A 15,432-nucleotide genomic window follows, 5' to 3' on the forward strand; every position below is an offset into this window, starting at 1 on the left:
GCAAACACTCTTTGATCATTAGAAGTAATTAAAGCCATTGGTTAGGAAAACCAAGACAGTGCAATTAAATTTAGGGACAGCAGCAAAGAGAAGCAGCTGAACACTGCCCGTCTGCCCAGTGCACACAGAGAAGCAAAATATGTTGAGCCCTGGGCCAGTCACATGTCAGACAAGGGCTCTGCCATGGAGCCAGCACCCCAGCCTGTGGTGTGCTTCCAGAAGACAGAGAACCGTTTCCCATCTTGTTCAGGCAGGAATTACAGACATATAGAATACCCTGCCATCCTTAATTGGCCAGATAGTCAGGTGTAGGCAAGGGAGAGTCCCCACATCTCTCAGGTATGTGACTTGGTTGCTGCCAGCTGGGTGAGGTCTGTCCCCACAATTATCTGCATAAAGCTGAGGGGGGTCTGTCCCCACTGTCATCTGCATAGAGCTGGGTGGGGTCTCCCGCCATTACCATCTACATGAAACTGGGCAGGGTCTGTCCCTACTACCATCTGTCTCCTGTCCTCCACTGCCTTTGTTTTCTTTCTTGTCTGGGAACTTTCCTATTGAATGGCACAGGTCACACATATTATTTTAGTGACTGAGGAGACAGAGCTGAAGAGGTAAAGACCAAAGTTTGCACACCAGGGATGCAGAGATTGGTCTGCAACCATTAGCTACCTGCTCAACCATCCACATCTAACTGCCTTTGCCATCCGTCCTCTTGCCTTCCTATCCTGTGTGTGGTCCAGGCAGATGCTCAGAGAGTGTGTGCACTAGAACAGGTGTGCCCTATGCCTTGGGTCTCTGTGCACAGGCCTCTGGCTGGTAAAAACCTGGGTGACCACGCAGAAGGAATAGGTGCAGATGAGTTCTAACGCCCTTCCCACCTCAGCAGACATGACTCCACAAGCTGCCTGCTTTGAACAATCACTGCATTTGTCAGAGGCACTCGCAGCAGGAGCTTGCCCTGCAGGCAGCTACACACTCCTGTCTGTTCCAGGCCACAAGACACCCCCCCCCCCCCAGCTGAGCTGCGTGTCTGTTGTCCTGCTGCTTGGGGTGGGGGAGGGGGAAGCCTGTGGGAAATTCCAGGAAGTGTGGCCTTCACATGGAGGGAGCCCTAAGGACCCTGAGAGGCATCTATGCTAAGGCAGTCCCCAAATCCCTTTCCTGGGGCTTCTGAGAAACCTCAATGCTTAATGGGGAAGGAGTGGTCTGCATTAGCAGAACAAAGACATGCAAGAAAACCCCTAAGTCCTTCCAACTTGCACCCCACAGTACCATATGCTAAAATGTGTCCCCACCTCTGAGCATCTCACCGCCTCTATCAGCCCCTTCTTCAGAATTATTTATTCCTTAAAATGACCAGCAGTGCCCACCTTAATTCCTGCACTCAGGAGGCAAAGGCAGGTGGAGCTCTGAGTTCTAGGCCAGCCTGGTCTATACAGACTGAGTTCCAGGACAGCCAAGGCTACACAGAGAAACCCTGTCTTGGGGGCAGGGTGGTTACTGCCATGATAGAGTGGGGTGTGGCTCAATGGGAGAGCCCCTCTCTAGCGGACAAGATTATCCCAGGCATCGAAAAAAGGAAAGCAATGCCTAGTCTTGGTCTATTGATTTGGGAGATGGAGGCTGGACTAGACGTAGAGTATTCAGCGGGGCCAGGTTCCAGAGTCAGGGTGAAGGTGTGGCCACGGGAGACATTCCCGTCCACTAGCCTAAGAGCAGAGTACCTTGGAATGGGAGAGACCAATCTGTTCCTTCATACCTGTCCTCTGAGCCTTTGGATGAATGTCCTAGGATGGTCTAGCTGTTCACTCAGATTGATGGGACCCCCTAACTTAAGCCCCCTTCCTCCTGTGTGCCTATTCGTTCCCAGCCAGAGTAAAATGACTCCGCTGCAAGGTCAAAGTATAGTCAGCCACGCCTTCCGTGAGCTGGGTATTCTTGTCTTTGCTGATGTCTGTCCTAATGACTTAGTGTGACACTCACAGCAGCTGGTGTTCCCAGAGAGCTGCAGCTGCGCTGTTCCCAATACGAAGCCGGTCTCACTGTAAGGAACCTTCTCTAGAGCCACCCCTGAGAATGTGCCCAGTTTAACCCAGAAGCGGCAGAGTTGCATTTATACCAGCCAGTCAGCCAGCCCCTCACTGTGCTATGAAGGATGCCAAGCTGCTGAGGACCCACTGTGTGCTCGAGGTTTAAATGGATAGGAAGAAGGCTTGGGTGTGTGCTGAGAGTGCTTCATCCTCCACACACTCACTTAGCACAGTGTGTGCACTTCTGTGCCGCTGACAATCACAGAGGGTGTGTCCTCGCTGAGCACCATGCAGACTCTGAACTAGAGACGGGAGCCAGATAAGTCCCTGCCAGTGTGCATGCCACTGGGACCCAAAGGCAGGGGGACGAAGTAGACAGGTGGGGTGGAGGCAGGCAGAGGTACAACAGGAACATAGTCAGCCGGTGGTTAAGAACAGCAGGTGGATTTTGACAGTGTGTGCATGGAAACCTTCTTCTGGGGTTGGACCAGAGGCCGTCAGTCATCTCTGTGCCATACCAGGGCTTGTGGTGACCCAACCTACTCTATGAGTGTTACACGCTAACATGACAGGTTTCACGGACAGCAGGAAGAGAAGTAACCCCAGTGAGAAGGGGGAAGATTGGAGGCCAGGGCCAAGACAGAGCAAATGGATGGGGGCAGCACCTTCACCCTGGCTTTGTTCTGCAAGCTACGCCAGGGCTCAGGAGGCTGGTGTGGGTGGGAGCTCTTTGAGGTGTCAGAACAGTTCACCCCCACTTGTTTTCATTCATACCCTGAGCCAATGAGAAGGAGAGGCAGTCTCGAGCAACTGTGCAGAGCCCTTCCGTGCAGCGCCATGTCTTCCAGTGCAGCTTGCAGTAGCTTAGAGGGCGGGAAGTGAGTTTCCAATGGGGTTTGATCAGCAGCTTGTTCGGGAGCTTATTCTCTGGTTCCTCTTGTTGGGATTGGATGCTATATGCTATTTTATCCCGTCCTTGGGGCAAAAGTCTCTGTTCCGTAAACTTATTAAAGCAGAAGTCTCTGTTTTCTTTTCTTGAAGATATATATATATATATATTTTTTTTGATTATGTGTATGTTTGGGTTTTGCACATGTGCACAGGTGCCCACAGGGACCAAAGGCACCAGATAAGATCCCCTGGAGTCACCTGACATGGGTTCCGTGGAGGAGCAGAATGTACTTTAATGGCTAAGCCACCTCTCTGTCCCCCTGCAGTCTCTATTCTGAAGCAGGAAAGGCTGTCATTAAGCTTAAGTGTGCTGTCTAGGAAGGTGGGGGTTGGGGGGGACCGTGGAACTGCTTCCACACACAGGCTATTTCTCAAAGCCACAGTTTTTCTTTCTTAGCTCCATAACCAAAGCGTCGCCGCAGCTTGGCGCCTGTTGCTTATCAAATTAACTAAGAAAAAGAGGAACAGGAAAGAAACTGGGAGCAGAAAGCTGGTTTGTTTGTAAAATGGGTTAAAAGAGTGTTTATTAAGGGAAACAACTGCCCTTTCATTTTTGCTCTTAAAAACAGAAAGGCTTTCATGTTATAGCCAGTTTCAGATCTTGGAACTCAGCTTGGGGCGTGTTTCCCACCCCTGGGGATGAGCCGCCATGAAGGGCAAGTTGGGATCCACAAACCTAGAGGCTGGAAAAGTACTGCCCAGTAGAACCTGGCCGGCCTCGGCCTTGTGTACCAGGGAGACACTGCCACGCGGGCTGGCACGGCCAGGGCCCCTCAGAGGACACCCAGCCTGAACAAGTCCAAGTGGCTGGAAAAGTACTGCCCAGCAGAACCTGGCCACCCTTGTGTTCCAAGGAGAAACTGCTAAACAGGCTGCCACGGTCGTGCCCCTCAATCCAGGTCTTGGCCTTGGCCCCAGCTGCCAAGGATGTACCAGTCTGAAATAGATCAAGGTAGGCGAGAGAAAAAACTCTGGTGAAAAGCCGTGAGTGCTAGCGCTTTGTCCCGCCACTGTCAGCTGGACAATGCGAGGCTTGCCAGCCATGGATGCCTGTCCTGAGACATCTCTATATTTAAGCATGGGCCAGAGAAGCCAAGGTAAAGAAAGACACCCCTGAGTTACTTCAGAAAACTGTTACCCTTGGAGCTGGAGCTGTGTGTCTGTTGATCTGTCCTTGCATCTGCTGCTCGCCTCAGGCCCTATGTGCCATGGTGTAAAGACAGCTCCCCCCAAAAAACCACAACAGCTTGGACGGCATCAGCCCTTCCTGAATGGCCGTCCTTGATGCTAGGCGGGTACGTGCCACTGGCCAGGGACCACACACAGTGGTTTCCTATTTGCTGTACTGAAGGGACACCGCATATTCCTTGTTAGCAGAGAATGACACAGAGCTCTGACAGTAGCCCTGTCCACAGTCTTCTATCTCTCAAAATCTGGTGTCCTAGAGTACACATGGGGAACTGTTGTCTCCAGAGGCCTGGTAGCCTTCTGGCCATGGTCCCTGTCTTCTCATATGGGCCTTCAACGTCTTGGTGCCTAGGAAGACCTGTTCTGCTCCTCTCTCCTGGCTCAGCTCACATAGCCCAAACCCAAGCCTCCCTGCTGTCTCTTCCTTCAGCAGTCTGCCTAGCCAGCCTTCAGTCCCTTGGTGCTTTTGTCTCCTTGTAGACCCCTCCTCCAGGAAGCCTTCCTGAAAGGTCAGACTTCTTGGATGTCCTGCTTAGCGGATGTCCGTGGAGGCCATGTAGACATTTTCTACTAGAACTTTGCATCCTCCGGAACCTAGGCCAGGCCATCCCCCAAGAACCTTCTCTGAGTACTGCCTTCCGTTCTCTCTAGCTCAGGCTTCTCCCTGCGCCCATCTAAAGACCCCCGCTGGGCTTGTATGAGTGATTCCCTGCTTGGATTGAGGACTTCACAAGGGAAAGAGTGAGCCCAGCATCTCTGCCCCTCAGTCACTCACGAAGCAAGAGTGGAGACCACTTAGGTTTCCAAGTCTCTTACTGGCAGGCTTGGGAGTGCAACTGTGGTACAGCCCACTCCCGTCTGGATTTCTCAGGGGAGCCAATGGGGAAGCACAAAGCTTCCCTGAGGATCCCACTCTCCACAGTGGGCCTTAGCACTGTGTCCCACCACCATCACTTAGCCCTAAGGTCCTGTGACGGCCATGGATGCCTATTCTGAGATGTCTCTACATTTAGGCAAGGGCATCAGACAGCCAGGGTAAAAACAGATACCCTCATGTCCCTTCAGAACACTGTTGTCCTTAAGCTTTGGAAGCGGGGGAGGGAGGGAGGGAGGGAGAGAGAAAAAGAGAGAAGGGAGAGAGAGAGAGAGAGAGGGGAGGGGGGAGAGATATTGATTCTCAGTTAATGGCTTCCCAAGAACCTTCTAGTCCTGGGGATCCTGCTAGCCTCAACTCTTACTCTAATAATTAAGGACACACCCTACCTCATCCTAACACACACACACACACACACACACAGAGAGAGAGAGAGAGAGAGAGAGAGAGAGAGAGAGAGAGAGAGAGAGAGAGAGAGAACCAAAGCATCTCCATTCTTCCCAGCAGGGAGAAGATAATGATTGCAGGAAGGAGTCCTGTGCCCGCTATAGGTCCTCAGCCATCCATCTCAGTCTCTAAGGCTCCTGCCCCACAGGAACAGGGTGCTTATGGGCTCTAGGTGGCCACACTTGAACAGGCCAGCCTTGGCTTCTGAAGCCAAAGGAGCAGGATGGCAAAGAGTTGAGGTCCAGGGGTTACGGATAGCTCCTCAGAGCAAGTTAGACAAAACGCACTGTCTTTAAAGACTGTTGCTGAGCACAGCACCCCACAGGTCCTGGTCTCTCCAGCCCCTGCCAGTCCAGGCTCAAGGATTATGAGCAGGAGCTCAGGGTCTGCCTGGCCTGGCCTGGCAGCTGTGCTCTGACCCCTCTTTACTGTCCTGGGAGGGAGCCTGGAGCTGGGATAGGTCTACTTCTTCCCAGGCTCTTTGACCAGAAAGGAAGAAATCAAAACTTTCCATTTCCCAAGCAAAGGGCAGAGTTTGGGGGCACACCTGGTGGAGGATGTTTGTGTTCAGGGAGGTCTTTGCCGGCTGCTTTCAGAGTAAACGCTCCTGTGGTCACCCTTGGATAGGGTGCATCCTTAGACAGCTGGCCCATTGGCCTCAGTATCCGCAGGCTCGGCCCCAGCTGCTGTGAGCCGGCACGGGGCAACCAGGACCACCCTGCTGGTGTAGGGCTGGAGCCCCAGAGCTGCCGTATGAGGCTGCCCACCTTCCACTTGAAGGGCTCACCGAAAGCAGCACTGCTAGCAACAGCTATTGTTTTCTGAAGTTGTGAGGACTTGTTTTCAGTACAGACGCTCCATGACAGCCTAGGAGCTTCCTAAGAAGAGCTAGTGCCCTTGTTCGGCCTGGCTGTGCTCTGATGCAGTGTGACAGCCTCACTGCTCTGACTTCCCAGCCTCCAAGTCTGGGAGCTCAGGAAACGGCTCTTCTTTGCAAATGACTCATCTGGGGAGCTTTGGTTACAGCCACAGAAGGCACACTAAGAAAAGCCTCAAACTGAAAACAACCCAGTGCCCTGTCTTGGGCGCATGTGGGTGCTGACTTGCTGTGTGCTGTAGATGGCCTTCACCTGACTATGTCTTGTCTGAAAGAACAGTCAGTGCTCTTAACCTATGAGCCATCTCTCCAGCCCGCTAGCTGCTATGTGTGCTGTGCAGTATGTGACAGCTGCTTTTTCTGCCACATCTTGCCCTTCTGGCACTCTCCATTGAAAGCTGTGCGCCCTGTTGAATCCTGTCACACCTTTGATGAAGGTCAACTGCCCCTCATCTCCCTGCCTTATCTTACATAGTTTCTCTGGTACTCAAGAGGAGTTCAGGGCTCAGCTCAGAAGACCACACCTCTCCCTGTGTGTTTCTGTCCTTACCTGGATGCCACCATTCCTCAGAGGCTCTGGGATGGGTCCCTTATCCTGAAGGTCCCCCATTGTTATTGTGCATAAAGTGTTAAAATGAGCTGCCAGGAACTTGTACATAGCCACACTCTCCCAGACCTCTGAGGGCTCCTGCCGTCCTCCCTTCTCCTATGTTCTCCGATGGTGACCCGAAAGGCCCTGTGAGGTAGAGCATAGGCCATGAATGTGCCTGCCCCTTTAAGGTTTTCTAAGGAACCCAAAATCAGAGCTACATAATGGAAACCACTTTGCAGCCTCCAGCACGGCCATTTATCTCAATCACCAGTGCATTTAAGATGTGGGCCAAACATATAAATCATATCTTGAAAGAAAGTATGTTGGTGCCACAAAAATTACCCTGTATTCTTACCACCTAATTTAAAAAATGTGTTTTGAAGCTTAGGAGAGTACAAACAAGCCCAGGCTCTGCTGTCCATCTCCCCACGTATCCCACCTCCCGTTCAGTACAGTCCGCAGAGGGGCTGACGCAGTGCTTAGACTGTTCCCTTTGAAGGTCAGTGAAGGTCAGGAGAAGGCAAAGCCTGCAGGTGTCTGCTCCCATTGTGTGAGGTATCCCCCACCTCAGTGGCTCTCATTTGAGGGGACACTCTCCAGATCCCCTTCACTGACACCCCCGGGGGGGGACTAAACATATCTCCCCCCCACACCCCTCTACCCCCCACCCCCCAGCCTATCTACCAAACTAAGATGAAGAGGCAGGAGTGGGCAGGGCTGGCGTTCCAGGGCCTCCCATCCTGAAACTTCCCTGAAAATTCTTGCTCAGCACTTCCTGGGAGGATGGAGGAAGCTAGTAGATGTGTGGATCCCTCCTACAGACAGGGCCCCCAGCCCCAGTTCCTGGAGCAACCCCCTACACTCTTGTGAGCACGCAGACACACACACACACACACACACACACACACTCCCATTGTGCCTCTGGTCTGAGAGTGTACTAAAGCAAAGAGGAGTGAACACACACCTGGGGTCCCAATAATAGGCATCTTTCTCACACCCTGGCCTCACCTTCTTGTGCTTGGTAACAGGGTTAGGGTTGACTTTTCTCCTCTAATTCATTTGTAAACATGTTTACCTTAAATCCTGCCTGCAAACAGGCCCTGTGTCCCTCCCCATGCCAGGGGTGCAGCCTCTGGCTCTCCCTGAGGTGGGAGGCCGAGGTTCTAGTCCAGGCTTGTGGGACCCGCCTTACCTCTTTTCCATGCACCTCACCGTCTTTCATGGGACAGTGTCTCTTCCTCAGAGGGACAGTTGACCTCCATGCCACAGAGAATGTGCTAGAAGGTGTATAGGTCTCTAGGTGTGGGGAGCCATCACCTCCCTCTAGTGTTCCACCTCCTCCACATCTCTGTTACAACAAGAATAACAACAAGTGGAAAGTTCCAGAAGGAGCTATCTTAGGGTTTCTATTGCTTCGATGAAACATCATGACCCAAAAGCAAGTTGGAGAGGACACTTCCAAATTGAAGGAAGGCAGGACAGGAACTCAAACAAGGCAGAAACAGTGGCAGGGGCTGATGCAGAGGCCATGGAAGGTGCTGCTTAATGGCTGCTCAGCCTGCTCTCCTATAGAACCCAGGACTATCTGCCCAGGAAAGGCACCACCCACAGTGGGCTGGGCCCTCTCGCATCAATCACTAATTAAGGACATGCTCTTACAGGCTTGCCTAGCCTACAACCTGATCTTATGGAGTCATTTTCTCAATTGAGGTTCCTAAGACCACTCTAGCTTGTGTCAAGTTGACATAAGACCATCCAGGATAGGAGCTGATATAACAGAGCCAATTTCATTTACACTGTGAGAGTGTAATCCACCCTTGACGAGGACGGGAGAATGGGGGTAGGGGAGGGCACAGAACATACCAGGGGCAACAGGAAGGGGAGGTGGGAGGTAGGGAGGAAGAGCACCTCCCTTCAAAAACTGGGTGAGCTGACAAGACGCTTCCATATGCACAGAGCGAGAGTCCTGAAGGGAGAGATGGGCCCTTCAGTTTATGCTTGGAAACCAAAAGAACTAAGGAGGTTTTCTGATGCTTAGAGGCTTTTCAGGGCTGGAGGGAAGTTGCACACCATGTGATCCCACATGGCATAGTGTACCTGCCAAGGAGCAAGGGCTGTAAACTTAAAGTGCAGTTGCAAGGGGTTGGGGCTAGGCTTGCTCACTGCCTAAAGGGCTTCCTCCTCGTTAAAAGCTATAGGGAGTATGGCCTGGTTTTTAGAAGACAAGGAAAGACTGCCAGAGGGTCTGTGATCTGATAGCCCCCAGCCCCATAGCAACCGTCGGTGATCGCTCCCTTTCCTCCTCACTGACCCCACCTCATGGGAAGCCTTGCTTAGCTCCTGCCCTGGGTAGGACAAGCAGGCCCTTGTCTGTCCCACACCATTGCAGGTTCACAGGTAAGACTGTCCCAGAGGGCTCACGGAGACCCAGCCCCAGCGGCAGCCGCAGACTCCCTTGCCTGCCTCTCAGATGGGGACCAGCAACTGCAGAGCACTCACAGCCAGCCTTGCCCTCAGCTCCCAGCTTTCCCAGGCTGTGGCCTCCACGGTCCTCTCTGCTTACTGCCCCCAGCCAGTACCTTGCTTCCTTCCTGCCTGCCTGTCAGCCTAGAATGTCACGGGCCATACAGCAGTCCACAATCCATCAGCTTCATCGTCCCGTAAGCCCTGTCCTCTTCTGGCCCTCACTCTTCAATCTTGAATTAGGTATTTATTTATCCTAGGAAGCCCATCCTGGCCTTAGTGTCACCTGCTGACAGCGCCACCCCCAAACCTGAGGCTCGTTGTCTTGGAAAGGGTCTGTGAGGGATGGGGGCACACAAGAAGGATGAGAGGGTTCACATCCCACAGAAGGAAGTGTGACAGGTCTTCCCACCTCTCTCAGAGGTTCTGATTCCTCCTGGGGAGTCTGTGGAGGAGGCTCTGGGGGTCCTTACAGTCCTGGCTCCTATTCCCTGCCCCTCCCAGAAGAGGGATATATCATAGGAGGTGGGAAGCAGGCTGTGCAGAGGCCCACAGAGTCAGGGAGTGCCAATCCCAACTTTTACAAGCTACAGTGTGGCTTAAGATGTTTACATTAGCAAATGAACACTTTTAACACACCCCAAAATATAATTGTGTCATTCCCCGGTTATGACAGTGTGTATGGAAGAGGGCCCTTGGCCCATGGTGTGCACCAAAGTGTGGTCCAGAGCAGACCCAGGCTGAAATTGATAGCTTCTTTCCAGAGCCTTCACACCAGTGCTGCAGACTGGTACACCTTGATGGCTGTGGGGCCGTGGAGTCACTTCCTCTGGCACCTTCCATAAGGCCTGGTCAGAAGGGCCCTTCTCTCATCGCAGAGTCATGGCATGGCCTGCTGTCTTTCCTTGAGAGCCGTGGTGCCCCCTGCCCTCTTTCAGTGAGGCTGTGATGTGTCGGTGAAATACACCCTTTCCTCTCCAGGTTGCTTTTGGTCATGGTGCTTATCTCAGCAGCAGAAACCCTAACTAAATATATGCATATGATGTGTGTATGTATGCACGTGCATGCACATGTCTGCACACCCATGTACATGTGGAAGAGATAAGGCCCATAAGTCCTCACCTTCCACCTCATTTGATGGCAAGATCTGTTGTTTGACACTGTGCTGCAGCCTAGCTGGCCCAGAGTTCCTGGAGATGTTGGTTTCTACTTCCCATCCCTCTGTAGGAGCACTGGGGTCACAGACACATGCCACCATTCCAAGCTTTACATGGCTTCTAGGGACTTGAACTCAGGTCTTTATGCTTGCATGGCAAGTTTTTGGGATTTTTTTCCCCCACTACACCATCATCTTCGCAGCCCTTGTGTGGTTTGGTTGGCATGTCTCTGAAGACTAACAGGTGTCCTATGCGAAGTGTCTGTCCAAATTTTCTTTCTCTTTTTTTTGTATGTCTTAAAAGACTCTGCGTTCTCTGGCTGCAAGCAGGGCTTACTAAGGACTCACAGCCCTTTTAGCCTGTTTTTTTCCCAGTAAATGTACTGTCCGCAGTTGGGCTGGGGCCTCCCACATCAATTATTAATCAAGAAAATGCCCCCTAGGGTTGCCTCTGATTGGAGGGATATTTTTCTATTGATGTCTTCTCTTCCCAAGTCATTCTAACTCATGTCAGGGCAACAAAACACTAACCAGCATAAACATTTTAAAAGGTTTATAAAACATGGAAGCTTGGCAGGGTAGATTATACTTATAGCAGGAGGATTGCTGTGAGTTCAAGGCTAGTCTGGGCTATCGAGAGAAACTTGCTAACTGTCCTATGCCAGCACCAAGCATTAACATTTGAGCAAACTTCTGCCAGGTCACCATATTCTTCATTCATGCAGAAGATGGCCAGAGCCTGTTCAGGCCAGTGCTGTCCTGCGTACCATGTGAACCCCACAGTGAACATGGCCAGGCTGCCCTAGTGGTAAAGCCCTTCACTGGCCCTAGAAGTTGGGTCTGAAAAATCCCAATGGTTTCACAGTACGCCCTTTGGGTGGCTTGAAGGAGCCTCTCCAAGGCTCAGGCAGTGCCAGCAGCAACAGTCCCACTTGGTCAACCTTTGAGCTAAGCACCTGGTTCAGGAACAAGCAATCTAACCATGACAAGCTCTACCTGCCCATCCAGAGGGTGTCACTGCCCAGGAAGGCACCTCCCACAGCCCCCTCCCTCCTCAGCATCCCCTTCCTCCATACTAGCTACCCAGCCTTTCCTATGTAAGGACCTCCAGCTTGGCTATGTGATCTCAGGCAAACTTGGACTTCTCTGAGCTGTTTCCCTCCTCGCCTCACTGGCAGGAGTGAGACAGAATGGGATTGTTAGCTCCAGGTCTGCACACAGCCTGCATCCTAGGCGGCTGTGCAAATGTGCTTGTTGAATGAGCCAGTATGAGCAGCTGAATTATGCTGCAACTTGGATGGCTCTGTCGCCCCCACTCAGTCTTCAGATCCAAAAGACCAGGTCAAGGGGCTCTCACATATGGGCAGCAAAGCCACCTAACCCATGAGCCCGGGTTCCAGCCTGGTGGGGATCTGGGACCAGAGGGACAGTGCCCTACAGGGCAGGTAGCAAATTCTTTTTCTCTGAGACAAGGGCCTGTGTAGAAATAGAGGGATAGTATGAGGGACCCTGCCACCCTTGCAGGAGGCAAGTCACTTTCTGTCTTGCTTTCCACATCGGTGACAGCCAGCACTGCTATGAACGTAACTTGGCCAGACCTCCTGCCTCCTCCCAACAAGCTGTCCTTTCCCTCAGCTCTGCAAGGGCTAAGGTATCCTTGTACAACCCATTCCAGGAATTTTGGAAGGCTCTGAAGGCATAGCTCTCTAGGGACTCTAGGCTGCTTAGGGCACTAGAGTCTTGGGACCTGCCGTGTTGACCTTAGGCCCCCTCAACGCAGGATTTTTGCCAGGAGTTACTGGGACAGAGGACTGGCCTAAGGGGCTACCTCCTTCTCAGGGTGTTGCTAGAGTGGGTTCCCTCTTCAGTTACACTCAGGGATGCACACTGAGGGACAGAGGGAGGGTCTGGTAGTCTCTGCCTAGGTGACCTGGAGTTGGTGGGGGAGGGCTGTTCTAAGTGACAGTCAGCTCCCTTGCCCCAGAGTGTTGGCACCTGGCAATAAAGTTCAGTGTAGACAGTAGGGCAGCACAAGATGACAAGTGCTCTCCTGCCAGGTCCCTGAGAGCTCAGCTTCTCGAGCACTGGGTACAGCTGGGCAAGGCGACTGGGCCAGTGGTGGACGCTGCAAAAGTCAGGGGCTGGCTGGGTCCACCAAGGATGTGGGAGAGGATGCAAGGAGGGGCTGCCCAGCTGTTGCTCCCTGTTCACATTCAGTTTGCCTGCTGGCTCTGAGGCCTTGTGAAAGGAAAAAACGAGGTTTAACCCACTGTACACAAAACAGGGGACCAGTCCTCCCCCATGCTGGGAGGCATGCGCAGCGCCTGTGGGAGTTACACCTCTGCTGTCACAGCAGCTGTAGTTGGGAAATGTCATCTGTGGGCATCGTGGGGCAGCAGAACCCCTCAGCTGAGTATCTGCCTTTTTCTACACAGATCTGGGACATGAGTGACGAGGAGACCGTCTGAGGCAACCACAGCTAAGGAGTACTTGGCCCTCAGCACAGGACTGTACCCCAGGACTGGTGATCTGGGCCCTGCCACCTCCCTGGTCCTGACCCCCACACCTCCAAGGACTAGGGTGTACCCTCTGCTGCCCAGTTGCACCCTTTCCTGTGCCATCTCACCAGCTCTGAACTCAATAACAACCTTGGCATTGCCACTGATCTGGGGCTCAGGTCCTTCCATGTGCATTGCTCTCCTCCCCCCCCCACCACTGTTGCCAAAGGACACCCCAGGATCTTTTCACGGTGGTCTCTGACCCAACATAGATCAGACAAGGCTGTGCTAGGAGCCTCACGGGTAGCAGTGAGTGCCGAGCTTGTACCCTCAAGTGTCCAAGTGGCCTACTAAGCCGGCCTCCCCCAGCTGTGGGCATGCTGTGTGCCACCCTGCTCCAGGGATGGGAGCAGCTCCTGCCACAGCCCTGTACTGGAAGAGCAGGGCAGAGCTCTGCTGGATGGGTGTGTCCAGCTGGGCCTTGTCAGGTGCCTCACGGATTGCTCACTGGGCAAGGCTTGTTGACTTCCTCTTCACTCTGGGTGGGCCCTTGGCAGCTATGGTCACCCATCCTAAGCAGCTCCCCTCTCGCACCTGTGCACCCTCACTGGGGTCTCAGGTCCAGAACAGAAGCCCATGCATGGCTGACTTCAGCAGATCTCAGTAAGGGAGACTAGAGAAGACCTTGGGCTAATACAGATGCTGCTGCAACAAGTGGCCCTACCCATCTGCACAAGGTTCCCCACAAGTAGCCAGGCCTACCTGGGCACAGGGCCCCACAGCCTACATGCCACCCTAGGAGTCAAGAGCTACACACAGCCTTGGTTTAAGAGCACTTTATTATTGTTCTTAAGGCTACTTTTAAGTACAAAAAAAAAAAAAAAAAAAAAAAACAGGCCACAGAAAATGGTATATTACAGATTTACAAACACAGAGAGGGGTCAGCAACGCATATAGATGGCTTGGTTCTGGGGAGGTTACAAACTCCTGCCCAGGCAGGATGGCACACTCCTCAGCTGACATATGTGGTGTCCCACTCCAGGGCACAGCCTATTCCAGATAGGTCAGCGCACCAGGGACCTGGCCACCCACACTGCCATCTCCCGCCCCCCTCACCCCCCCAACAGCGAAGACCCGCTCACTGACGGGTATCTGAGGCCCGATGCCCACAGAGCCAGTCCGCGGTGCGGTTGTTTTCCTGTGACAACCTCAGTAGCCTGTAGAATAACAAACTAGTGGCTATTAATGCGGACGCAGTGTTGTCATGGAGTAACTGTGTACCTGCACGATTACAGACACACCTACAACAAAAAAGATCAACTTTTTTTCCCAAACAACAACAACAAAAAAAAATGAATGATTACGATAGGAAAGGGAAAATTAAATAGCTACATATCATTAACAAATTAATTGTTCTTCAAAAAATACCTACAAATTTCTCTGTACATTCTTTACGCACAGCGTAACGATGGTCTTTAAAATTACCTATATAAAAAAAGTGTTCTGAACAATTCTTTTTTTCCTACAGAAAATATAGGGGCCTGAATGCCAAGCTTGGAAGCCCAGGAGAGTGGAGTGAACCTTATGCGGGGCAGGAGGAGGGCTGTCCATGTTTGTAAAGGCCAGTAGCCACCCTGTGACTATGGGAATCAGTCCCCACCTTTCCACCCGTGCCTATTTCCCAAGTTCGACAGCTAATCTGTTTCCTCCTACTGAAAGTCAGCCCCATGCGCTCCCGTGTGCAGGAGTCCATAATGCCTTGTGGGGGAGGAGCTCCTAGCCAGGTGATGCCCTCAGGTGGGCCAGGCCAGGGGACAGAAATGCTCAAGGCTGGGAGGAGCAGCAGCTGTTGGCATCCCCAGCCGTGTCTGTCCTGCTGGCTTCTAATGTCTAGTTAGTAGCTATTAATAGTGCAGGGGTAGTGGTGCAGGAATAACTGTATAGTCAGGAATGTGTACAGCCTTGGCCCCAGCATAGGAGGGCTCGCACGCAGCCCCACACTGCAGGCTGTCAGGCACCTGATGTTTGGCCAGGAGTTGGAAAGGAGCAGTCTGTGAATCAAGGAGCCTAAAGACATGAACCCCAAGTTTCCAGCCCAGGATGCAGAAAATGAGCAGCAATGGGCTTCCCCAGCCTACCACACCCACCGACTGTGCGCTCCTCTTCGGAGTAAAGTGAGCGTTGACTCAGCTCAGAAGCACAGCTATACCAGCAGTGAGTGTATCTATGGCTGAAACTGACAAAGCAGGCTAGCTAATGCTGACAAGAAGCCGGTCGGTGCTACAGTCTGGGCTTAGTCAATAGAAACCAGCTATTTTTTTCTTTTTCTTTTTTTTTTCTTTTTTTTTTTTTTTTT

At 52.3% G+C, this 15,432-nt stretch overlaps 1 protein-coding gene across 10 annotated transcripts in view; it reads left to right on the forward strand.

Moving 5' to 3' along the window:
* Atg7 (autophagy related 7) overlaps positions 1-14,328 on the forward strand; it is a 209,850-nt gene extending 195,522 nt beyond the window's left edge. For 9 of the 10 annotated variants that reach the window (XM_031382978.1, XM_031382976.1, XM_031382974.1 and 6 more), the window contains one exon: positions 13,014-13,243. In XM_031382978.1, coding sequence (XP_031238838.1) covers positions 13,014-13,046 — 33 coding nt within the window. In that variant the 3' untranslated portion in view covers positions 13,047-13,243. Of the gene's footprint in view, positions 1-13,013 lie in introns of all 10 variants that reach the window. The other variant, XM_031382968.1, reaches the window with a different exon arrangement.
* Positions 14,329-15,432: the final 1,104 nt, after the last annotated feature.

Source organism: Mastomys coucha, unplaced genomic scaffold (genome assembly GCF_008632895.1).
Source record: "Mastomys coucha isolate ucsf_1 unplaced genomic scaffold, UCSF_Mcou_1 pScaffold20, whole genome shotgun sequence".
NCBI lineage: Eukaryota > Metazoa > Chordata > Mammalia > Rodentia > Muridae > Mastomys > Mastomys coucha.